The 25,455-nt window shown below is 45.4% G+C and overlaps 2 protein-coding genes across 5 annotated transcripts in view; one reads left to right on the top strand and one right to left on the bottom strand.

Moving 5' to 3' along the window:
* Positions 1–25,455, top strand: part of LOC140134898 (transmembrane protease serine 4-like) — a 75,367-nt gene that overhangs the window by 15,953 nt on the left and 33,959 nt on the right. Inside the window, exons 1-2 of one of the 4 annotated variants that reach the window (XM_072155696.1) lie at positions 22,743–22,848; positions 22,966–23,131. In XM_072155696.1, coding sequence (XP_072011797.1) covers positions 23,129–23,131 — 3 coding nt within the window. In that variant the 5' untranslated portion in view covers positions 22,743–22,848; positions 22,966–23,128. The other 3 variants (XM_072155698.1, XM_072155699.1, XM_072155697.1) reach the window with 3 other exon arrangements.
* SMIM35 (small integral membrane protein 35) overlaps positions 1–25,455 on the bottom strand; it is a 40,423-nt gene that overhangs the window by 3,710 nt on the left and 11,258 nt on the right. The window contains exon 2 of the mRNA XM_072155700.1: positions 4,848–4,958. Coding sequence (XP_072011801.1) covers positions 4,848–4,956 — 109 coding nt within the window. The 5' untranslated portion in view covers positions 4,957–4,958. The remainder of the gene's footprint in view (positions 1–4,847; positions 4,959–25,455) is intronic.

Below are 25,455 nucleotides of genomic sequence, written 5' to 3'. Positions count from 1 at the left end.
AAACGTACCCCAGCTCCCATTTCTCACATCACTCCAGTATTTAGAGTTTTGTGAACTACTGCCTTGTATCTAGTGAATAGTCTCCTCTGATGCAGAAAGTCACTTCCGTTTTCCGGGTTGTTCGTGTGTTGTCCACTGGTACAAAGAAGCTGCTAACTGGATGAAATAAGTCATGTGACCTTTCCCGAAACTTCTGGTTGAACACGGGCTTATAATGAGAAATGCGTGTACCAGGAGCCAGACCAGGGTATGATATTGTTCTTTTGCTTCGGTACCCCAGGCACCTGGGGGCATTTTCGTGGAAACCCCCTTTAAGGTCCAATTAGTAATTCTATGGTGTTAATCCACATGAAGCACACATCCCATCATGCAGATGCAGTCCAATAATCTCCAAAAATATGTGATATTTTTACTTTAAAGAAAGGCCCCTTCTATACTTGTACTTTGCAAGATGGTTTTATAGTCCCAATGCTCTTACAGTAAGGAATCCTGTCTATGATGATGGTGGACACGATTCTTTACGTTATCTGTAGAAGAGGAATCTTCACAGGCCTCGATGTGGACAGATCAATACAACTGAGGGAAGCTACTAAGGGCTATGACATCAGTAGGGAACATTTACTTACCCGGTCCAGTCGTGATCCCGCGGCGCGTAGTCCGACGCTGATTCGGGTCTTCCGGGATTTACTGAGGTCCGTGCGCCCGATTATCCAGCAGGTGTCGCTGCTGTGCTGAGGTCCGCCGGAGTTCACCTTCTTTGTCCCGGTGCATGTAAGTGCTGATCTTGCGACACAAATTGTTTTTTAAATTCCGTGGTTTTTCCGAATCCGTCGGGTTGTCCGACGGCTACGCCCCCCGATTTCTGTTGCGTGAAAGCCGGTGGCAATGCAACACAATCCGATCGCGTGTGCCAAAATCCCGTGGCAAATCGGCGCAAATTTAGAATTTTGTACACCAGGGTCAAATTTGAGGAAATGTTCTGACTTTGGTGTCAAAATAATATTTCCAAACATTATAGATTATATCTAGTGCTTCTCAATAAATTTGAATTTTAGCGATCTTTTCAGTAATTCGATCAATTGCAAACTTTTTACAGTGTTTTTTTATGTTGATGATTATGGATTACAGCCAAGAAAACCCAAAAGTCAGTATCTCAGAGAATATTATATTCCGTATTACTTGAGTATAAGCCGAGTTTTTCAGCACAAAATTTGTGCTGAAAAACCCTAACTCGGCTTATACTCAAATCTATAAAAAAATTTACTCACCTTTCCTCTTCTGCTTCCAATGCTCCGGTGCCGCCTCGGTCCTTCGTATGCTCTTTGGGTTCTTCCGCTCTTCTTCGGGAAGTTCCGCTCCTCTTCGGGTCCCCTCGCGATGCCGGCGGCTCACAAACAATGATGTTGGTAAGTGGCTGATGTTGTTTTGTGTGCCAGCCGAGCAAAAAGACCCGCAGAGGAGCGGAGGACCCGAGTGGCATTGGAAGTAGAAGAGGACCTATGGGGGACGTCAAAGGTGAGTACAGTGTTAATTTTTTTGTACTACAGGGGCTGGCAGGCTGTATAGTACAGGGGCTGGCTGGCTATATACTACAGAGGGCTGGCTGGCTTTATACTACTGGGGCTGGCCGGCTATATACTACTGGGGGCTGGCTATATACTACAGGGGGGCTGGCTGGCTATATACTACAGGGACCTGGCTGGCTTTATACTACAGGGGCTAGCAAGCTATATACTACAGGGGGCTGGCACGCTATATATTACAGGGGATGGCAGGCTATATACTACAGGGGGCTGGCTGGCTATATACTACAGGGGTCAGTAGACTGTATACTACAGGGGCTGGCAGGCTGTATACTACAGGTGCTGGCAGGCTGTATACCACTGGGGCTGGCAGGCTATATACTACAGGGGGTTAGCTGGCTATATACCAGGAGGCTGGGACCAATGCATTTCCCACCCTCGGTTTACACTCAAGTCAATAGGTTTTCCCAATTTTTTGTGTTCAAATTGGGTACCTCAGCTTATACTCGGGTCTGCTTATACTTGAGTATATACGGTAACTTTTTGCTGATGCTATTATTTCTTGAGAAACTTATATGGGTCTAATTTCCATGGTCTCCACAGGTTGCAATTTTGCGGCCGTATATGCCCCCCATAGAGGGCAATGGCGGGCCAGCGGTCGTATGGTGGGCAAATGTGTGGCACCGTTCCGCGCTGTACATGTGGAAGAGATAGAGCATGCTTTATCTTTCCCCATGTGTGCGGTGCTATTTTCTAGGGGAGGACTGTGGCATGAGTGTGTGTGAATGTACCTTTACATGGATTTGTACTGTTCCTAGAAAAGCTGATTGGCCAGGGTGATCTTTGTGATGGGACATAGTAGAATCATTGCTGCTCCAAAAGGTCAGACTCCCACCAATCTAAAGCCATGGCATAATCTTTGTTCTGGCATGTATGCGATGGAAAACCCCTTTAAAAAGGGAAGTCCTCCACTCTCAGGTCGTGTAATCTTTCTCCTGCACTACAGATGAAATGAACGTTTTCTGCCATGTTACCACAAAGATTGCAAATGGGGGGAACCCGGCAGCAGAAGACCTAAGGAGCAGTTTAATGGAAATCTTTAGAGATGAGCGAACATGCTCGTCCGAGCTTGATGCTCGTTCGAGTATTAAGGTACTCGAGACGGCTCGTTGCTCGGACGAGTATTTCCCCTGCTCGAGATCGAGCATTTAATTAAAAAAACACAGTGAAGAACAATGAAGAATAGAATAAAAACAGTGAACACAGTGAACACAGGATCATTTAAGTGAAAAACACAGTGAAGAACACAGTGAAGAATAGATTACAGATGTTCGGCACATCTGCTTACTTGTCGGAAGATACGCGCGGAACGGTGCGAACAAAATAGCATGTGAAGAACAATATATATGTGTGAAGAACACATTGAAGAACACGGGGAGCAGGACAGAGACAACGGGGAGCAGCACAGAGACACCGGGGAGCAGCACAGAGACACCGGGGAGCAGCACGGAGACATCGGGCAGCGGCAGCACAGAGACATCGGGCAGCGGCAGCACAGAGACATCGGGCAGCGGCAGCACAGAGACATGGGGCAGCGGCAGCACAGAGACATGGGGCAGCGGCAGCACAGAGACATGGGGCACGGAGACATGGGGCACGGAGACATGGGCACGGAGAGCAGCGGGGCACGGAGACATGGGGCACGGAGACATGGGCACGGAGAGCAGCGGGGCACGGAGACATGGGGCACGGAGACATGGGCACGGAGAGCAGCGGGGCACGGAGAGCAGCGGGGCACGGAGAGCAGCGGGGCACGGAGAGCAGCGGGGCACGGAGACATGGGGCACGGAGACATGGACACGGAGAGCAGCGGGGCACGGAGAGCAGCGGGGCACGGAGAGCAGCGGGGCACGGAGACATGGGGCACGGAGACATGGGGCACGGAGACATGGGCACGGAGAGCAGCGGGGCACGGAGAGCAGCGGGGCACGGAGAGCAGCGGGGCACGGAGAGCAGCGGGGCACGGAGACATGGGGCACGGAGACATGGGCACGGAGACATGGGCACGGAGAGCAGCGGGGCACGGAGACATGGGGCACGGAGAGCAGCGGGGCACGGAGACATGGGGCACGGAGACATGGGCACGGAGAGCAGCGGGGCACGGAGAGCAGCGGGGCACGGAGACATGGGGCACGGAGACATGGGGCACGGAGAGCAGCGGGGCACGGAGAGCAGCGGGGCACGGAGAGCAGCGGGGCACGGAGAGCAGCGGGGCACGGAGACATGGGGCACGGAGACATGGGCACGGAGAGCAGCGGGGCACGGAGAGCAGCGGGGCACGGGACAGCGTATCTCCCGACAAGTAAGCAGATGTGCAGAACATCTGTAATCTATTCTTCACTGTGTTTTTCACTTAAATGATCCTGTGTTCACTGTTTTTATTCTATTCTTCACTGTTCTTCACATCTGTTAACTTGTCGGGAGATAATATACGCGCGGAACAGTGAAGAATAGATTGCAGATGTTTGCAAATTATCAGAAGACATTCTTTTTCAATTAATTAACACATTTTATTCCCGAACCATGGTCCCTTTGAAAAATGCTCGAGTCTCCCATTGACTTCAATGGGGCTCGTTATTCGAGACGAGCACTCGAGCATCTGGAAAAGTTCGTCTCGAATAACGAGCACTCGAGCATTTTAGTGCTCGCTCATCTCTAGAAATCTTCCATCAAAATTCTTCATAATAAACCAGGGACACTTACTCATAGATTCAAGCACAGTGACTGTGGTAATCTTCTTATATTAGTTTTCCATGGTCTCCGACCTTCTAAAACCAAGTTTTAAAATTATTTTAATGAGTCAGACAGAAATCACAGGCTATTACACTGTGCAGGAGCACTTCCCCCTCTAACTGTGTGCTGAAACTTCATCTGATGCTGTGAGATTACATCAGAGGGACGGAGTGGGTACTGAGGGAGCAGAGGGGAGTGTACAGCACAAAGGACTCTGGTAACACCGTTCAGAGCCTTTTTGGCTCATTAGCATAATTTAAAAAGTCGATTTTAGAAGGAAGGAGGCTATGGATAACGAATATAAGATTACCACAGTCACGGTGCCTGGATCTATGAGTAATGTCCCTGGTTTATCATGATGTATTTTGATGATAGATTAAATGAGGAACAAAGGAGAGGAAAAAGAAGGGAACAGATTTCTACAATGAAGTATATTACAATGTTTACTATTATCATCTGAACTATTCATTTATAAAAGTTTTTAGCAAAAGTATGGTTACCCTTTAAGCTAAACCCATTGCCAATACTCACCATAACAACAACGCCCGCTTTGGTACCAGCGAATCAGGATGTACAAGGCCGTGGCACCGAGCATCACGGTCAGGCTGCTGCCCAACACTACACCGAGAGCGTCCACCATGGCTACAAGAGAGAATAGGGGCAAGTATTACTAAACAATCATACAGAATAAACTCTGAGGTCTTGGGGCTTATTTATCAGAAATATCCGTAAATGCTTGCGTATTGCTAGTGTTTGCGATTATTTTCCTTTTCACGGGGGGACTGTTCTGACGAGGGGCGTTCCTGTCCCCACTCCGGCGAGAGTACTTCTCACACTTCTTGATGTATCAGGCTGCGCCAAAGATACAGAGTGGCTCTCACACAAGCGTCGGCGTGTGATAAATAACCTGCCTCCCCCCATGTCTGTACATGAGTGTATTTTACGTTAGATGCTCTTACTTGGTTGTTATTTTCGTTCACCACTTACAGCCATTGATACATAGTTAATAGCTGCAGGCAATAAAATCACGAAAAAGTTGGACCAGTTTATTTCTCTTTCGTGTCTGTAAGATCTCCTGCCAGCGCCATTCTTGGATCTCATCACTGGAATGCTGTTTGCTGTGGTTTTACTGTTTACCAATCCTGGAATGTAGTTTTTGGACCAGGGACAGACCGAATCTTTGTCCGTGTCAATACGATGTGACAGGTTAATATGGATACATTTATTTTTTTTTTTTTACTTCTCTTGTCATCTCCTAAATTCTTCAAATTCTGCCTCACCCTGTATGATATCAAGTCTGCCAGACCAGGATACTGTCCTGACATGCCCGGGGCTGATCTTGCTACCGTGAAACACTCTCATACAGAAGCTTTTATGGGTTTTTTTGCAACAAAAACACATGCATGAAAGAGAATATGTAACTCGTAGGATCATACAGAACTGCAGACAGTGTTAGAGAGCAGCCCTGGTGAAATGGATTTAGATTTCATGGTTTTCCATTGGGGCATGTCCTCACACTGCTGTGCTCTTAGCTCCCTGTATTGAACTGCAGCCACAGCCCCTTCAAAATGCAGTAGGTGGAAGTCTGAGGAGCCTGTACAATCAGGGGCGTAACTAGGAGAGGCAGGGCCCCATAGCAGATTTCTGAATGGGGCCCCTCTTCACCCTTAAAAAGTATTCATATTTGTATACTCACACTAGCGAGTTGCAATCAAACACATTTATACACTCATATATCCAGATATTGATATACTTATATACATACAGATAAAGCATATACACACATACAGCATAGACATACATACAGTATATTTACATCAAATATACATACACCATATACACCCATGCAGCATAAACACATCACATATGCACACACATATAGAGCATAGACACATCAAATACACAAATAAAGAAAATACACACAAACATACAATATATAGAGACATACAGCATATAGACTCTCAATTTACACCCAATGCCCCGATGTCGGGGACCCCTGAGATGGCTGCTACCCCTGTAGTCACACCCCTGAGTACTATGCTCCCATTGAGTTAAACTGTGTCCAAAAAGTGCCACACACAGAATAGATGAAATTATAATGCCATATCTACAGAGTTCCATTATTTACTATTCAGGATCATTAGCATAATTTTAAAAGTTGATTTTAGAATTAAAGTGGCCTTCCAACCCTGTTGGATAGGCCAACCAGAGTACCTGAGGATCCTCCAGTGAGTCCCAGAGGTCCAGAAGAAAAAAACCTGGGAGATAATGAGGTCTGGGCCCCAGATTAATTTTTTCGGGTCGCCTTAATGAACCCCAGTCCGGTGCTGATAACAAATATAATTAGCACAGTCACGCTGCCTTAATGTTGGAGTGAGTGTCTTGGTTTATCCTGATGAATTTAGATAGTCGATTTCTAGAGTTCTATAGAGGGTCCATGTAGACCCCAGTGATGTCACCTGGATTTAGGGAACCTGTGCTTCTTTCCTAAACTGTGTAAAGTTGTACTGCCCCCTGCTGGTAGCATCAATAAAGCTACTAATGTCTTATTTACATGACTATACTATGGAAAAGTGCTGGATCCAGGAGTGCCGCACATATAACAGACTTGCCTGCACTTTTTAGAGGGAGGTCGATTTCTATGTTGAGTGTTTAGGAGAATTCTATTCACAAGAGTGTAATGTTTATGTTAGGTATATAGAAAAAAAATGATACACTTTAATGATACCAGCATCTCATTTTATCAGATTCATTGTCCCCTTCATGATCTCCCATAAGACATACAGCTGGAATATTGCATTATTATATATTGTCTAACGCATACAGAGTGCCCTCTACTGGCCATATTTATGCAACAGATGTGATATATACTAAATATTATTGCATTGTACATACTATAAATCTAAGTGTCTGTAAGTGGAAATGCCATGTAGGTGAAAATGTTTGACTGCAATGGACCTCGCAAAGAGGGTTCTCCCCTTAGCAAAGCAATTTGACCTTTTGAAGGCTCTAAGGCCTCCCTTGTTTAAACTACAAGAACTTCTACCATCAAAATACATAATGATATTTGTATTTGCTCATAGACCCATAGACCCAGACACTATGGGGGTCATTTACTAAGGGCCCGATTCACGTTTTCCCGACGTGTTACCCGAATATTTCCGATTTGCGCCGATTGTACCTGAATTGCCCCGGGATTTTGGCGCACGCGGTCGGATTGTGGTGCATCGGCGCTGGCATGCACGCGACGGAAATAGGGGGGCGTGGCCGAACGAAAACCCGACGCATTTAAGACAAAAAATGTGTCGCGAAAATTACACTTACCTTCACCAGGTATAGGCCGGTGAATTTCAGGGCATTCAAGCGCGCCGCCGGGGAACTTCAGCGCAGCAGAGCCACCTGGTGGACGGCGGAGGAACTACCTTAGTGAATCTCAGCCGGACCCGAATCCACCGCAGAGAACGCGCCGCTGGATCACGAATGGACCGGGGAAGTAAATCTGCCCCTATGACTGTGTGAATCTTCTTATATTTGTTTTGCATAGCCTCCCTTCTTCTAAAATCAATATTTAAAATTATGAAAATAAAAAGGCTGTTACCAGTGTTACCAGAGCCCCTCCCTGCTGTAGCTTTATAAGCTGTTACAATGAGCAAACATGTTTCACCCAAACCTACGCTTAGAGTTCCTTTAAGTCTATTTATTGTCTGTGGTGTAAGCTGTCAAATAACCAGTGTTCAAAAATGTGGAACAATTATTACAAAATAGGTAAAAATAAATAAAATAAATCAACATCAAAGATTTATCTTAAAATGGCTGTACTAATAAAATATAAATTTATTTATCCCATAAAAAATAGCTTTTTGTCTATTTGTGTAAAGGGAGGTTTTCCCACCTAACAAGTTAGACCCAATCCACAGGGTCTCAGTGCAGCTCCGCAATCTCCGTCGGCTCCTTTAAGATGACTGGGGCAAAACAGACGTGTGGCCGTCTGCTCCACTAATCTCGGGAAGCAAGAAGGGGCCCAACGGATGTACCTTCTGAGACCCGCACCAATCAGCAAGTTAGGCCCTTTTCTGTGGATAGGGGGGAAAGCCCCTTATAGTTAAAAGAAATACACAAAAAAAACACAAACACCCCCTCCCCCCCCCCCCCCGGTGAAAAATATAATTTAACATTTAAATCTATTTAATTAAAAATTAAAATGTGTTCACATGTCAGTTTTTTCACAGATGTGCAGACCCCATGTGAAAATATTGCAGCTTATGGATGACAACCGTCCGTTTTTTCTCAAATCTTTCTAGGCAACCAACCTGGAAGGGCAGAAAGTAGATTAGAGACCTATAGGTTTTTATTTTCTGGACTCAAAAAAACAGATCACATGTGGATATAAAAAAAAAGGATGCGGATACAATATGGACTCCAAAGGATTATCACATGTCCACGATCTTTGCAGACTCGCAATGGACACGCCCGTCTGAATGAGCCCAAACTAAATCTATATAAAGTGATCAAAACATCAAACATTCTCCAGAATATAACAATAATAAAAACTGCAACCCCCCCCCCTCCCAAAAAGAAAAAAAAAATTAATTACCTTTACACCAGGAATAGGATAGTGAACTCCGGTGAACTCCAGCGCAGCAGCAACACCTGGTGAACAGCGAATCAGCGTCGGAGAACGCGCCGCCGGATCACGACTGGACCGTGTAAGTAAATCTGCCCCATTGTTTTTATAAATTTTTATTGAAACATAATTAAAAAGTATTCAGATTTGAATTGTACCTATTACGCTGACCCACAAAATAAGCCATTCTACACATATTTTGGGGACACATTGGCTTTCACACTGAAAACTTTTTTTTCCATTTTTTAAGTGTCGGACCACAATGTTGGTGCTTTTCCGCCAATCACAATTTTTTTTTTTTGGGTGCAAAATTTGGGTGCACCTTGGGAATTCAACACAGTTTCCTGCACACCTAGTTTTCAAACACACTGGGGCACATTTACTTACACGGCTGCTGGAGTTCACAGAGAGTGCATTGTCCAACGATAATACACTGTGACAATTCACTAAGATCGTGCGGCTGATATCGTGCATGTGGAGACAGTTCTAACCGTTTGTTCCACAATCTAACATCCGAGTAAAAAAAATTAGCGCGTGGGCCAAAAATAAAAAAAATGCTCCACAAAGTGTCAACAGGTATAAAACAGGAAGAGCATATTGCTATCACGTATGCTAATTAGGTCACAGTAGCAATTACCCACATAAATAATGATTTTTTAAAGAATGGGGGTGGGGTGTGAAAGAAAAATATCAGAGAACCAGCCAGAAGCCCCAAACAACGGAACTGAAAAATAAAAAACTATTAAGCTATGAGATAAATGTGATTAAATAAATTATTATTAAGAAAAATAATATAAAAAAGAATAAAACTATAATTACTATTTATATCGACCGTATATATATATATATATATATATATATATATATATATATATATATATATTAACAGATACATAATTTATTATCATATTATTATTTATATTATATACTTATAATTTATATAATCTAATTTAGATTTAAATTACAAAATCCTTATGGAAAATATTTATTATATAGAAATATGTAGTAAGGAAAATACAGAAAATATGTAGTAAGGACATTTACTATATATTTCTGATTCCAATGTAAATGGGTTGCGTAGATGTTAGCCTATGGCATGCAGGATGGCCTCAGTGGCTCCCTCCGGTAATCCTCCAGCTATGTGGAGTCCTGGACTTGACTCATACAAGAGAATAGGTTTGTGTTGGCAGATGTGGAACACAGGGATTGTTATTAGCACGTAAATACTCTGAATATTTGTGGGGCTACGATCTCGCTATTGACTGTCATCGGATACTTAAATGTCATCCACCTCTGACCTATTTCCACACTAAGGATAATGAGGACACGTGAGGGGCCCAGAGTCTGCCAAAGAGTTTCGTGTGATGCATCACTCACCCGACTTGTCCTACCAGAGCTCCTGTACAATCACTCATGATACATGGAACCTGCATTTCACACATTGTGACCTATAATCCATATATTCGACACACAAAAACGCTGAAAAACACATTTACACACCCAGATACATGCAGGCCGTCGGACCGGGTTATAGTCACCGCCATTGTGTAGCTTCTAGGACTTGGAGGTTGCGTGAGGACAATCCCAATGGCTATAGAAATGACAGGTCCACATTATAAATATGACTAATGCCGGCTATGTCACTATGGGAAACCGAATAAATTGTCTGCACGGGTTTCACTATTGCCACATCGTGTAAACAGTTCAGAATGGCGCTGAGATAAAGTAAGTCCCTAAAGGTCAGGAAATTCTAAATTATTCTCTATGGGGCAGCTACAGTGCAACAGAAGATAGAATGGAGCTGGCCTAATCTGATGTCCATACAATCCAATGGACATATAGTACCACACTGTACCATGGTGGGGGGCAACTAGACAGCCATTCAGGGGTTTCATCTTTGGAACGCTCATGTGTCACTGATTGGCAATGACAATGGCGTTGTACGGAAACGATGGTCTCAAGTTCCATCATGGAGCTCTCTGCATATCAATGTCTGACTTCCAGGAAGTCATGTGACACAACATGGGATCTACATTTCTTTTGGTAGAGACACATTGGTTTGGTTATTATCTCTTGTCATGTAACTAGGCTTCCTGAGTTTTCCCACCAATCAAGTTAAGACCGTCTACCTGTGTGTATCAATGAGACAACTACCCTTCAGCAAGTTAGGCCCTATCAGGGACCGTGTACCTGTGTGTATCAATGAGACAACTACCCTTCAGCAAGTTAGGCCCTATCAGGGACCGTCTACCTGTGTGTATCAATGAGACAACTACCCTTCAGCAAGTTAGGCCCTTTCAGGGACCGTCTACCTGTGTGTATCACTCAGACCCCTACCCTTCAGCATGTTAGGCCCTATCCTGTGGGTAGGACCTAACTTCATTGGTGGGGAAACCCCTTTAAGACATACGGGACGGATTTATTATGTCTTCTCTGCCAGGTCACGTTCTTCTAACCCATGCCCTACCTTGGTAGAGTAGCCATAAATAACCCACCATTTACTATAGTCCCTGCCGAAAAACGATAGCTGAAATATAAAGTCTAAAGCGGTCAGACCTGGAGGAAATTGCGTCTGAATCTGAAGATCCACCTTTCTTGCACCGTGCAAAACTTGCAAAACACCAGTCTTAATTAACTACCCCCATTATTCCCCCTTTTCCCACCTAGAAAACTTATTTGCATATTCCCAACTCATTGTGAGCGTCTGCAGTCTGACCCCAAGTAAACACATAATTAAGAAGTTATTCTTTAGAGAGACTCCACTGGACTTGCAGTAACTTGCAATGTTCTCCTTGTTTCAAAGTTCTTTTGTCTTCTCTGTGTTGATCTTGCGAGGTGACTGACTCACCATCTGATCTTTCAGATACCGATTGCAGATGTACTACATAGAGAAACATTGACTGCATACAGAATGTCACTGGGCTGATCTCATGACGTCTAGAAGGTATTGGCGGCCATTATTTAGGTGTGTTACAAAATCGGGGTGTATAGTTATGCATTCAGTGACAGTCAGTGACGTGTATCAGTCTCAAGTGGCTGTGTTACAAATTTGTTTGGTACTTCTTTTTTGTTGGACCTCCAAGGAATTTGACAGATGAAAATAATATGTCATGCTCCATCACACACATTACAAATAAAGCTATGTTCCACCAGAAGCATTACCAGTCTTGTTTTTGTGTCCTGTGCTATCTGGCATCAAGATGTGATCTGCGGCCTCTATGGACTGGACGTAGTTTTCCAACAAATCCCACAAATAGTCAATCATTTTGAGAGCTAAAGAGTTTGGAGGCTATGTCACCACCTAGAATTCTTTGTCATGTTCCTCAAACCAAATCCTCTGGAGCTAAGCCCTGTCCAGCAAAGGTTACTAGAGTGATGGACAGCCGGTCCAGTCAGCTGCTGGGAACTCCTTTAAATACCTACCCGGTTCAATTATATATTGCTGGTTCTACTAGACTACTCATACCTTTTCCCTATTACTGTGTGTTATTACTTTGCTATTCTATGTATTCGACCTCTGCTGCGTTTTACTTGACCGATCTCTAGTTAATCGATTCTGTCCCTTTGCTGCAATCTTGGTTTTGACTCCACCTGTTTGTCTCTGTTTTTTGTACATCTGTGTCCTTGTGTGAACAGTGGTCTGTCTCTGGCTTCATGTTACCATCCACTACACAGTCCACACTTATCAGGGCAGTTGTAGGCAAGGCCATAACCACACATGGACATTGCAGGGTGCGTTCGCCACCACTTACCCAGTCATATGGCTTAGGCCAAGTCTGGTTGTCATTGGGCTATTTTCTGGACAGGTGTCTGACAACATGTCATGTTCCTCAAACCTATGTCATATTCTTCAAACACATGTCCTGTTCCTCAAAGCCATGTCCTGTACCTCAAAGCCATGTCATGTTCCTCAAAGCCATGTCATGTTCCTCAAAGCCATGTTATGTTCTTTAAACCCATGTCACGTTCCTTAAATCCATGTAATGTTCTTCAAACCCATGTTTCGTTCCTCAGGCCCATGTCATGTTCCTCAAATCAAAATGTTTAGGCCAGCTTCTTTCATTGCTCCATGGTTCAGTTCTGATGCTCATGTGCTTTTTGTAGGCAGCACAGACACTAAGAATAGTTTGCAGCTACACACTTATGCCCTTTGGGCCAATTTTGGTAGGTACCAACCAACACGTACCAGTAATATCAGACTTGACCCAGTTATCTAGTCATAGCAATTTGTTCCTTGTTATAGTCACTCAGATCCTTACACATTTCTAACACATCATCTTCAGGACCCGACTTCTCACCTGCCACCTAAATATATCCCACCACTTGGCGAGTGTCACTGTCACCAGTTAATCAATATTATTCTGATCACCTGCCATGTTATAGTTCATCTCGTGTATAAACAACCATGTTTTACACATTTACGCATTTCCTCAATTATGAGCAAATTATTTCTGTGTCATCAATTTATAGCTGCTAATAAAAAATTAGGAATTTTAATTACTGTCACCCGACAGAGAAGGCAAAGTCAGGCAGAGATGCCAGGGCACGGCTATCCCGGGCAGAAGATATTCATTATCAACTATGGGGTAACCTGTAGTTTCTGTCTATCTGTGATATTGCAGCCTTGGAGGCCACAATAGTTAACAATGGGAAATTGTGGATCAAAAGACAATGCACAACGAGCACTACCAGAGACAAAGACAAATTTGTGCAACATATAACGACACTGGCATCCTTTTTGTATCTATGGATGGGTTTAGCTTGTACCTCGTGTGCATAAACACTAAACGTGTCCAATTGACGCAATGTGCTTCAAGCCCAGCTACTACAGTACTACACAAGAAGTCGTACTTGTCATGTATTTACAGGCAAATGACTCCATTATTATGTTCTGTTCATCTCTGTTTGATATATTATAATATAGGGGAAGCACAGTGGCTCAGTGGTTAGCACTACAGCCTTGTCGCACTCAGGTCCTGGGTTCAAGTTCCAGGGTCAACATCTACAGAGAATTTGTATGTTCTCTCCGTGTTTGGAAAAGGATGTCATATTGGTTCTCACTTTTAGATAATTGCATTCTGGTCTGTGTACATTTCCATAACTTGATATGAAACAATGTATTCTTTTACACTACTTATGTTACACTAAGGTTCCATTTTCACTACATTCCCAAAAGATCACTGTACCAGTTACATTTCCAGGACCTATGGATGAAGAGCAGATAGTATGTTTCCTAGGGACTCCTAGCATCGTATTAGACTTTGATGCTAGGATCCAGTAAAAATGGCAGACGTGTGATTCATATTTGACAGGCCAAATACGTCTGTTTAAGTGGGATCCTAGGCCATGTTCACACATGGCATTTGCGCAGCATTTCACGCATCGCACATACTCTCCTCCTGATATTGAAGTATCTTTCTTTAATAGAGGATCACAGGAGGAGTCTGTATGATGCGTTTTGAAACGACCTCTTCTGACCTTGTGTGAATTGGGCCTAATCATATCAGATCCACTTGTATTGTATATAGGTGTATTGTATTTTAGATTCCGTTTTGCAGTTTCCAATTAAAAATAATAAAGTAGTAATTTAAACAGAAATATTAGGCTAATTTCACACTACAGTTCAAATCTACCGTTCTTTACCTCTGTTAACGGAGGTTTAACGTATCAATTACAAAAACTCATCATCCAATATGTTCCATTTAGGCAATTATCCGTTATCATTGCGTTTTTTTTGGACCGAAAATACCATGGTGGCTGCAGTACTTTTCCTCCGTTTCGAAAAAACGCATGTATAACGGATACCTGCCTTTTTGACCATAGCGGATGACTTAAAATTTACATTGATATGAACAGGATTTTTAATTGATACGTTGAGGCTGGTGACACATTGGGCGTTTTTGTCGTGTTTCTGCTGCGATTTAGAACGCATTGAATACGCATGCATTATTGCGCAGGTGTTTTTCAAATACTTGCTTGTGTTTTTTAAAACGCAATACTTGAGGTGCGTTAATTGCATGCGGCTGTGTCTCTTGGAATTTGTAAAAACGCAGTCATCTTCTCTCTGCTGTTTGTGCAAGTGATCACATGCACTTCAAAAAGCAGATCAAAAACGCAACTGCCCTGAAAAACACACCTCAAAAAACAAACAAAAAAATGCAGGGGAGAAAACACCAAGTTAAGACATTTTAACCTAAAGCCCATTAGCCAATATGCAAATATGATGTGTTTTTCAAGGATGAAAAAAAGCAACAAAAACACCATCTGTGTCGCCGACCTAAACCTCCGTTCTTTACCTTTTTTTTTTTTATGGAGGTAAAAACAGAAATTTGAACGGTAGCGTGAAATTAGCCTAAACAGTAAAGTATAAGTTTGTTTTTGCAGATCCATTTAAAAAAATGGATACCTTGCTTTTCGTTAGTGTCAGTTAGGGTGATGCCACACATGGCGTTTTGAACGCGTTTTTGGTCAGTTTTTAAGCAGTCCTTTAAAAAACACATTTTTGAAAAATGCATGCGTATTAGGAAAATGCATCCGTTTTTGACAGGTTTGACCAATTATCTTAATTAAAACTGGCCAAAAACGGATGCGTTTTTGGACGGACTGCTTAAAAACGGATCAAAAACGGGCATCACCCTTTGTTTCTGTTTTCGTTATTTTATAGCTATCCGTTTTTTTTAAATTCCTACTATCTCCTCAAATGACGGAAAGTCTCATGAATGATATAAAAACAGGTGCTAATAGACATCATTGCAAGTCCGTTGAAATAAATGGGGAAAAAAATGTATCCGTTTTTTATAGGGAAACCTGAAAGAAGAGGACGTACCCACAGCGTTGGGGGAGGCCGGCATGACGCGGTCCAGGGGGAGGAAGCCGTTGTTAGGGGGAGGGGTAATTAGTGGCGGGAGTAGTTAGGGGGAGGTATTAAATTTGATAGGAGTAGTGAGGGGATCAGCCATTTTAGGTTTACCAGGCAAAGGAGTAACAGCAGATTGAGAGAACTGATGGCAGATGTGGCGGCGCTTCTATCACAGCTTCGGGCGCTGGCAGCAGCAGGCGGTCCGGAGCTGCGCCAGCAAGTGATGGAGGCGATGGAGCTGCCGGGCGTTGGAGGAGTGCAGACGGATGCTGGGAGCGGAGCGAGGACGGCGGCTCGGGAGACGGGAGGTCAGGAGCAGGGAGTGCGGCGCTCCAGGAGATCGCGACCGCCCGATCGCCTTAGTCCGGAGGCTACTCCCCGCACCCGCCGTCGGGTTAGGAGCCCCTCTAGGGACCCTCCAGCGCGGAGCGCGGGATCAGGCGCAGGTAACTGTCGCTCCCGCGCTGAGAGGAATCCAGGTACCCGGGCGGGTGGCACGGACAGCGCTCCACGGCCTGGTCAGAGTCGCAGGCCGGGAGCAGGTGGTTCTGGACGCCGTGGGAACTCTTTACTGGCGATCGCGGGGCCCCCTACTGGCGATGTTCCGGTCGGGGGGGGCGCCCGTTTGTCGACTACTACAGCAGTGGAACCTGGAGATACTCGTGGGCCCCGTGCGGGGGCTGCATGGTCGGTGATGGTGGGGGAGGAGACGGAAGGCGGAAGGGGAGAAGGCGGCGCCGCTCCAGCGGTGGCAGCATCATCAGTGGCACAGTCCCCCAGTGCGGCTTGCCTGTCCTGCTGTGGTTGTTCAGGAGCCAGCAGCCATCTGTCTGCAGAAAACAGCGAGAGGAGAGTGCAACGGGTGGAGAACGTCCTGGCCGCTGGTGGGCACACAGCACCCACGCAGCATGGTGAGTCAGTTTCTGTGTCTGTTCAGTCGGGGGGTTTGGGGTCTCCAAGGAGTGGAGTGAGTGATGGGGGGACTGTGGAAGAGATGAGGTCATTGATGGGGAGTATGCGTGAGTTGTTAACGAGATGTGAGGGATCGATAGCAGGGGCGTCTCCAGTGGCAGCATGGGTACCGTGGTCTGGGCAGGGGACGGGGGGCGTTTGGCGAAGGGATTCGGGGGTGACGGTGTCTGTTCAGACGGAAAAGGAGAAGGATGAGAGGGTTCGGTTGGACGACAGGGCAAAAGGGGAGGTGTATGTGTGTTTTGAGGGGCAGCTGGGGTCTCATTTGAAGAAAGAAGTAAAAGAGAAGATTTGGAGGGACGAATATGTGGAGATTTTCTCGCTTCTGCCGTTGTCTAAATTTAATTTGGACAAGGGGAAGAAGGAGGAATCAAAGAAGGAGGAGGAGGAGAAAAAGCGGTGGCGAATGATTCCCCAGACCTTTCAAAACTGGTTCCAGGCGTATTCTATACTAGCAAGTGTAATTGGGGAAAAGGCTCCTGAGAACTGTTCGGGGTTATTTTGCTATCAAAACGCGATTGGGGAGGCTTACAGGTCGTATGGGGGGCAGACGTGGCTCAGATACGACGAGGATTTTAGGCAGAGGAAGGCCGTGCGGCCTAGTATCAGGTGGGATCAGAAGGATATAGGACTGTGGCTGCAGGTGATGGCGCCGGTAAAATTTGGGCAGTCCTTTCGAGGGGGGAGGGAGGAAGCCGGAACTAGTAGTTCCAGTTCCTCGGGCCAGCAGAAAGAAAGTTCAAGCGGCATCAAGGGGGGGGCTTGATGGCAGTTTAATGATGGGTTGTGCAAGTACGGGTCAAACTGTAAATTCAGGCATGTGTGCTCCACTTGCGGAGGGTCGTCACATGGGACGGCAAAATGTTTCAGAAAGAACAAAGGGCGTAGCGGAGGCAACGCTGGTCATGGGGGAGACTCCGGTGAGGCTTCTAGAGATGGAGCCTTATCTAAATAGATACCCGGAAGTGGAAAAAGCGGCGTTATTGAGGGGGGGTTTTGGGGAGGGTTTTCGGATTCCGGCACCGGGGCACGCAGTTCCATTTACTACTAGGAACTTGAGGTCAGCATATCAATATCCTGGGGTAGTACGTGAAAAATTGGCTAAAGAAGTGGAGTTAGGGAGGATGGCGGGCCCATTTGCAAGGATACCGATTGAAGGATTGATTGTGTCTCCGCTAGGGGTGGTCCCAAAGAAAGAAGCGAACAAATTTCGTTTAATTCATCATCTTTCTTACCCGAAGGGGTTGTCAGTTAATGATGGTATTTCACCAGAGGTTTGCACGGTGGCGTATACATCATTTGATAAGGCGGTGGAATGGGTGAGGAAGTATGGACAGGGGGCTCTGCTGGCGAAGACGGATATCGAATCCGCTTTCCGGTTATTGCCGGTGCATCAAGATAGCCTGCGGCTGCTTGGGTGTTTTTGGGAGTCAGCTTTTTATGTCGACCGCTGCCTTCCAATGGGGTGTTCGGTGTCGTGCGCATACTTTGAGGCATTCAGCTCGTTTTTGGAATGGGCAGTGAAGCAAGAGGCGAGGGTGGACTCCCTAATTCACTATTTAGATGATTTTTTGTGCATTGGACCTGGAGACTCCAGGGTATGTCACGCTCTACTGGCTACTATAGAGTGGGTAATGAGGAAGTTTGGAGTCCCACTGGCTCAGGAAAAGACTGATGGGCCTACTTCTTGTCTGGTTTTCCTGGGGATCACGCTGGATACTGAAAAAATGGAGTGCAGGTTACCTGAGGATAAGTTGGTGGCTTTAAGGGAGGAGGTAAGTAGGAGTTGCAGGGTTAAAAAGTTGAGGTTGAAGGAAGTTCAATCATTGTTAGGTAAGTTGAATTTCGCGTGCAAAATTATACCAATGGGCAGGGTTTTCTGCAGACGATTGGCGGCAGCGACGGCGGGAATAAAGGCGGCGCATCATTTTGTTCGTTTGAGCGGGGAAATAAGAGAGGATTTGGTTGTATGGGATGGGTTTTTGGAAAATTACAACGGGCGTTCGTTGATGCTGGAGGAGGTAGTGGACAGCTACGATTGGGAATTGTTTACTGATGCGGCCGGGTCGGTGGGTTTTGGCGCTTACTGTGGGGGGCAGTGGTGTGCGGGAGAATGGCCGAAAGAGTGGTTGGAGGCTGGTTTAACAAAGAACCTGGCGTGTCTGGAGATGTTCCCGATTGTGGCAGCGGTGGAGATTTGGGGGGAACGTTTTCGAAATAAGAAAGTGAGATTTCACTGCGACAACCAGGCGGTAGTTCAAGCGATCAATGGAGTATCGGCATCGTCTCCACCGGTGGTGCGGCTGTTGCGGCATTTGGTATTATTGTGCTTGGGGCTGAATTCATGGGTGGTTGCTGTTCATGTTCCGGGAATTGAGAACTCCATTGCTGATGCATTGTCTCGGTTGCAGTGGGATCGGTTTCGGCAGCTGGCTCCGGTCGCGGAGGAAGAAGGGATTCCCTGCCCGCCGCATCTGTGGGAGATAGCCTTCGAACGGCGGAGGCGTTGATAAGAGCGTCTCTGGCTGAGGGCACTTGGTCGGCGTACAAGGAGGTATTGGATAGTTGGGACAGATTACTGGGGGAATTGGGAGGTGGAGGGACCGATGATGAGCGATTGACAGCATTGTTGGTTTGGATTGGGAGAGCGGCTAGCTTGGGATGGTCTAGGGCAAAAGTGAGTAGAGGGGTTGCCGCGTTAGCTTTTGGATTTAATTTACAAGGAGTGACGGATATGACTAAGAGTTTTCTGTTTAAGAAGGCGTTGCGGGGTTTTAAAAAGGGGGTAGGAATAAGTAAGGACGGGAGAATGCCAGTGTCGTTCGGTTTGTTGGAACGTTTGGGGGATGAGCTGCAGTTGGTTTGTGAGTCGGCTTATGAAAGGAAGTTGTTTCGTTTGGCTTTTTCATGGGCGTTTTATGGGGCCCTGAGAATCGGGGAGTTAGTAGCGCCAAACAAAAAAGCTAAGGGGGGTATTCTGAGGGAGGATGTGGTATTGGGAACTGATTGGGTGGAGTTTGGCATACGAAAATCAAAAACTGATTTGTTTGGTATGGGTCGCAGAGTGACGTTGTATGAGGTACGAGGGACAGTGATGTGTCCTTGGGGGTGTTTGAAGGAATTCTTGGAGGACCGGGGAGAGGAAACGGGCCCATTGTTGTGTCATGCGGATGGGTCCTTTCTTTCCCGTTTTCAGTTTACAGCGGTGTTCTGGAAAAGCTTGGTTCGGCTGGGGTTGGATGCGAGTTCGTTCGCATCACATTCGTTTAGAATCGGAGCAGCAACGGAGGCTGTAGGTAGAGGGCTGGGTCCCGAAGCAGTGAAACGTATTGGGAGATGGAGTTCGGGGAGATATAAGTCGTATGTGCGACTGCAGCTGTTGGAAGAGTAATAGTGCTCCTTAGTTGGATTAAGTTCAGTCAAGGTTGTTTGTTGTTAATTCTATTTTTGTATTTACAGGTAGCACCCCTTTATTGGTATGGATTCTCGGACACTCCTACGTATATTGGGGGTCTCAGAGAGCAGCCAGGCGACCTGATGGGAGGCAATTGGGTTTTGATCGGACGAAGGTAACAGTGCGCTGGCTGGGTTTTCGGGGGATGAAATGGGGTAAGGTGCTATCGGAGTTTCGGAAGTTTGTGGAATTGGATAAGTGTCCAGAGGTAGTCGTTTTCCATGTTGGGGGTAATGACTTGGGTGGACAACCGGTGAGAGAGCTGATTAGAGATATACAACATGATTTGTTGAAGTTAATGGTGGAATTCCCGTCTTTGGTGATTGTTTGGTCGGATGTGGTTTATAGACGGGTTTGGAGACATGCGAGGTCCGTTAGCCGTTTAAACAGGGCCCGGGTGAAGCTGAATAGAGCAGTGGGCGGTTTTGTGGTAAGGAACGGGGGTTTGGCGATTCGCCACAAGGAATTGGAGGATGGCAGCGCTGAATATTGGCTAGCTGATGGGGTTCACCTTAATGCGGTTGGCATTGACTTATGGGCTCTTGGCATTCAAGGGGGAATGGAACGAGCACTGTCAATGGTGGGGGCTGCGCAGTCTTAAGGTGGGTTAAGGCCTGCTTGCTGTGGCAGGGGGAAGGGAAAAGTCCTTGGAGTTGGTGGAGCTACAAGGGGGAGCGGGGGAGAACATGGCGGATAGTTTTCCCCTGAATTCGGGGCCATGCCTAGGGGTATGGCAGTATGGACTCCTGCTGGGTGGTGTCCCGGGGAGTGGAAAATTGGGAAAGCCATCTGCGAGATATGGTGCCCTTGAACCGGAGGTGGCGGTTGGGGGTAATAACGATAAGAGCAGAATGGCATTTGTAATTTGGAGCTCCAAGGACCTTTCTTCTTATTAGGATCAGGATTATGAGGGGGGGAAATGCTTATTGATGTTTCAATATTTGTTGTATGTTATAATAAAATTGGCTGCTGTGGCCAGATTATTCCAAAAAGGCGGTGTCAGAGTGTTTCTTTAGGTACAACGTCTGGATCTGGTTACAGTAGAAGAAGGAAACGGCGACCAGGACTCCCCAGTGCCGTGTCAAGAAGAGGACGTACCCACAGCGTTGGGGGAGGCCGGCATGACGCGGTCCAGGGGGAGGAAGCCGTTGTTAGGGGGAGGGGTAATTAGTGGCGGGAGTAGTTAGGGGGAGGTATTAAATTTGATAGGAGTAGTGAGGGGATCAGCCATTTTAGGTTTACCAGGCAAAGGAGTCCCGCCCACCCGCCCTTAAATTAGCAGGGTTGGGTTAGAGGCTTATATATTGTCACGGCAGTTTAGGGCAGGGGGAAGGGAAAAGTCCTTGGAGTTGGTGGAGCTACAAGGGGGAGCGGGGGAGAACATGGCGGATAGTTTTCCCCTGAATTCGGGGCCATGCCTAGGGGTATGGCAGTATGGACTCCTGCTGGGTGGTGTCCCGGGGAGTGGAAAATTGGGAAAGCCATCTGCGAGATATGGTGCCCTTGAACCGGAGGTGGCGGTTGGGGGTAATAACGATAAGAGCAGAATGGCATTTGTAATTTGGAGCTCCAAGGACCTTTCTTCTTATTAGGATCAGGATTATGAGGGGGGGAAATGTTTATTGATGTTTCAATATTTGTTGTATGTTATAATAAAATTGGCTGCTGTGGCCAGATTATTCCAAAAAGGCGGTGTCAGAGTGTTTCTTTAGGTACAACGTCTGGATCTGGTTACAGTAGAAGAAGGAAACGGCGACCAGGACTCCCCAGTGCCGTGTCATGCAAATGTGAACAGGCCCTTAGGGTGTGTTCACACGTTGCGCTTTGATTGTGTTTTCATTGCGTTTAAAAACGCTGAGATGAGGTGATTTGCCTAATTACATTACTGTTAACGTTTGCGTTAAGATAGCATTAACAAATGTAAATAGTAATGTAATTAGGCAAATCACCTCTCCTCAGCTGTTGTAATGCGTTTTAAAACACAATGAAAACGCAACCAAAGCGCAACGTGTGAACACGCCCTCAGGGTGATGGCACACGTGGCGTTTTGAGCGCGTTTTTGGGCCTTTTTTAAGCAGTCCATCAAAAAATGCATGCGTTAAAAAACGAATGCGTTTTGAAAGGTGCATGTGTTAAAAAACGCATGCGTTTTTTTTAAACGCATCCGTTTTTGTCAGGTTTGACAAATTTTTTTAATGCAAACTGGTCAAATGCATGCGTTTTTTGACGGACTGCTTAAAAACAGCACAAAACGCATTCAAAACGCCATGTGTGCCATCACCCTTACACGGGGGAGAGTTATCATATATTTTGCATCAGTCTCTCATTTTAATGGTTTATGTTCCACCTTCTCCTGATAGAGGGGAAATCGCAGAATGCGCCAGTCCTTAAGTGGTTACCGGATATACATATTTTTGTTCTTATGTTGAGACACATTAGAAATTTTGTGATCAGTCCTCTTGTCACTCACCTAGCAGCAATATTTAGCAATAATTCAGGTAAACATGAAAGTGATGTGACTCCTGATTTATTTACTTCCTTATTTCTGACAATGGAGGAAGATTGTGGACGGAGGCCGTCAGTGCTTCCAGTAAGGAGCCGCTCCGGCCTCTCACATGCTCAGGTGAGTCAGGGCGGAAGCAGTTGTGTAGTCAAGGTGTGCAGGGCAGGGCTACACCCGCCATTCCAGTTTGACAACTTTCAATGCTCTTATGCTATGGGGTTTTTTTTTATAACCTAGACATGAAGATAAGGAAGAGAAACTAGGAAACTTGAGATGCTGAGGTAGATAAACGTGAGACGAGGCTTTGAAGCGATCACAAGGAATACATTGTCCGATACGTTTTGGATTTGGTGATCGGAGTAGTGGAGCGGTTGACGGTCCAGGACCTGTGTGTATCACCATGGTAAGTGTATGGGGCGGCTTCACTAACAAATGTCTGTGTAATTCATTCACAGCAGGGGCAGTTCTTATTACGGGTTTTAGGGCTCATTCACACCAGTTGAGTACCTGAAGATCCTCCAGGTAGACCCAGGCTCTAACCTAGGCTCATTGAAGGCTACCTGGGTACATCTTCTGGGTTTAGGATCCTGTTTGGTTTTGACTACAAAATAAGGAGTAAAATATTGCTTTGTGAATGAGGCCTAATAATAGCAGATCCATGTGTATTGTACAGTATACAGGCAGTCCTCGGGTTACGTACAAGATTCTGTAGTTTCTGTAGGGTTGTTCGTAAGTTGAGTTTGTATGTAAGTCAGAACTGTCAGCTGTGCACGTAGTAGAAACTACTGTACACACAAATGGATGAAATATGTCACCAAAATAAAGTAGTTTGGGTTTTTTTTGTTTTTTTTTTTTAAAAGAAAAAGTCGGAACCGTATACTTTAGAATTGTAACCCCAGACGGAATTTTTTTTTGGTCTCTGTGACAACTGGATTTTAAACATGTTGGGTTGTCATAAGAACCAGGATTAACAATAAAGCTTCATTGCAAACACCTTCGATAATGTTACAGCTGATCATTGTAACCTAGGGCTAAAGTACAGTAAATGACCAATATCCAGAGGTCCGTTTGTAACTAGGGGTCGTCTGTAAGTCAGGTGATCTTAAGTAGGGGACCCCTGTATGTCATAAATATCCCATCTAACCTTTAAGCACCAAAACACAGGGGAGACCCTTCCCCAGTAGAGAAACGGAGGATCCCCTGGTAGACCCAGACTCTAACATACCCAACCCCTGGGCACTTTGAAGCCTACCAGGATCTATTTCCAATTGTATCCATTGGACCCAAAAATCCTGACACTGCACAATTTGATATGAAAAAACGGACCACACTCGGATATGCGCCACGGAACATTGTGTTTATTCCAGTATCGTTTATTAAGTATCGTTAGTTACTGTATTGTTATGTTGCTATGGATGATAATAAAAAAAGTCAGCAAATACACAAGTTAACTATGCAAATAAAGATACGTTTTTTTTTCTTTTACCCATTGGCTTTCATCCAGAACACGTATAGAGAGATCTTTGTTTCAACGATAAAGTGATAGCAGCGCATAAAGATTTTAAACAAGTGAATAAAACTGTATATATGTGTGAATGAGCCCTTAGAGTAATGCTGGATGGCAATCAATCCGTTGTTGAAAAACACTTTCGTTATTGGTGCCATGTAAGGGCTTATTCATACATTCGTTTATTCTCAATCACGGATAAACATAGGTTTTCCTATATTTTTAACGTTTGTGGATCACTGGCAACAATAGAATGGTATTTTTTTGCACATTTACTTGATTACATATTTTTGACAGCATTTTTTATGCAATTCCTAGATGGATAGCTTTTTTTTTTTTTTTGCATGTTTAGTTCTATTTTTGTGAATATTTTGGACGCATTGGGAAATTTGTACCTAAGACAACCATCCCTACAGTCTGTGTTCATACAATGCTTTGCATTGCGTTTTGTGCTGCGTTTTGCCGCATTCCAAAGGGTTGAATCGTGTAACCTCAGCATGTGATTAAGGAATGCGCCAAAAATGCAGCAAGAAAACCTGATGCAACGCATTGTGTGGACACGGCCTCGAGGTTCACCTTAGTGAGTTTTTCAATAGTGTTCCCTGAGATTCACCAGATGCCAGATGTTTTTTCTTTGAAAAAAGTTGCCAAAAAAACCCAAAATTTTTGGCACAAAAACGCTACAGTCACCACCAGGTGTAGGAAATGTATTAGAGTTGAAGAAACTTAAAGGGGTTGTCTGAGAAAATAATTATATGTGGCCCTCCCAGCGTCCCTCTCTGCCGTCTCTCCATTACCCTGTTAGTTTACAGGGGCACAGAAGCTCCGGTGAGTACCGCTTCCGGCCAGCCATGCCCACCCGTCCCTATTCCCAGCGCTGTACCATGACGGAAGCCAAACTCATCGGAGCTTCCGTGCCCCTGTAAACGTACAGGACCACAGAGATACGACAGTACGGGACACCGGGAGGGACCACGGAGGTAAGCAAATCTATCATTTTTCTTAACGTCTCTGAAAACCCCTGTTACTCTTTAAATGCCAGATGTATCAAACACTAAAGGTGCGTTCACATGTTCAGTTTTTCAGATGCAGTTTTTAATGTCCAAGCCAAGAGTGAAGTGAAAAAATAGGACATGTTTCTATGGAGAGGGGCGGGGGTGAGCAGCGCTCACCTCCTCCTCCTCTCCCCGCGCTGCCGTGTGCCCGCCGTGCTACGGTGC

The sequence above is a fragment of the Engystomops pustulosus genome, chromosome 6, assembly GCF_040894005.1.
Source record: "Engystomops pustulosus chromosome 6, aEngPut4.maternal, whole genome shotgun sequence".
NCBI classification, from domain to species: domain Eukaryota; kingdom Metazoa; phylum Chordata; class Amphibia; order Anura; family Leptodactylidae; genus Engystomops; species Engystomops pustulosus.
The sequence above is the reverse complement of the archived record's forward strand: the minus strand, read 5'-3'. Positions and strand labels throughout refer to the sequence as shown.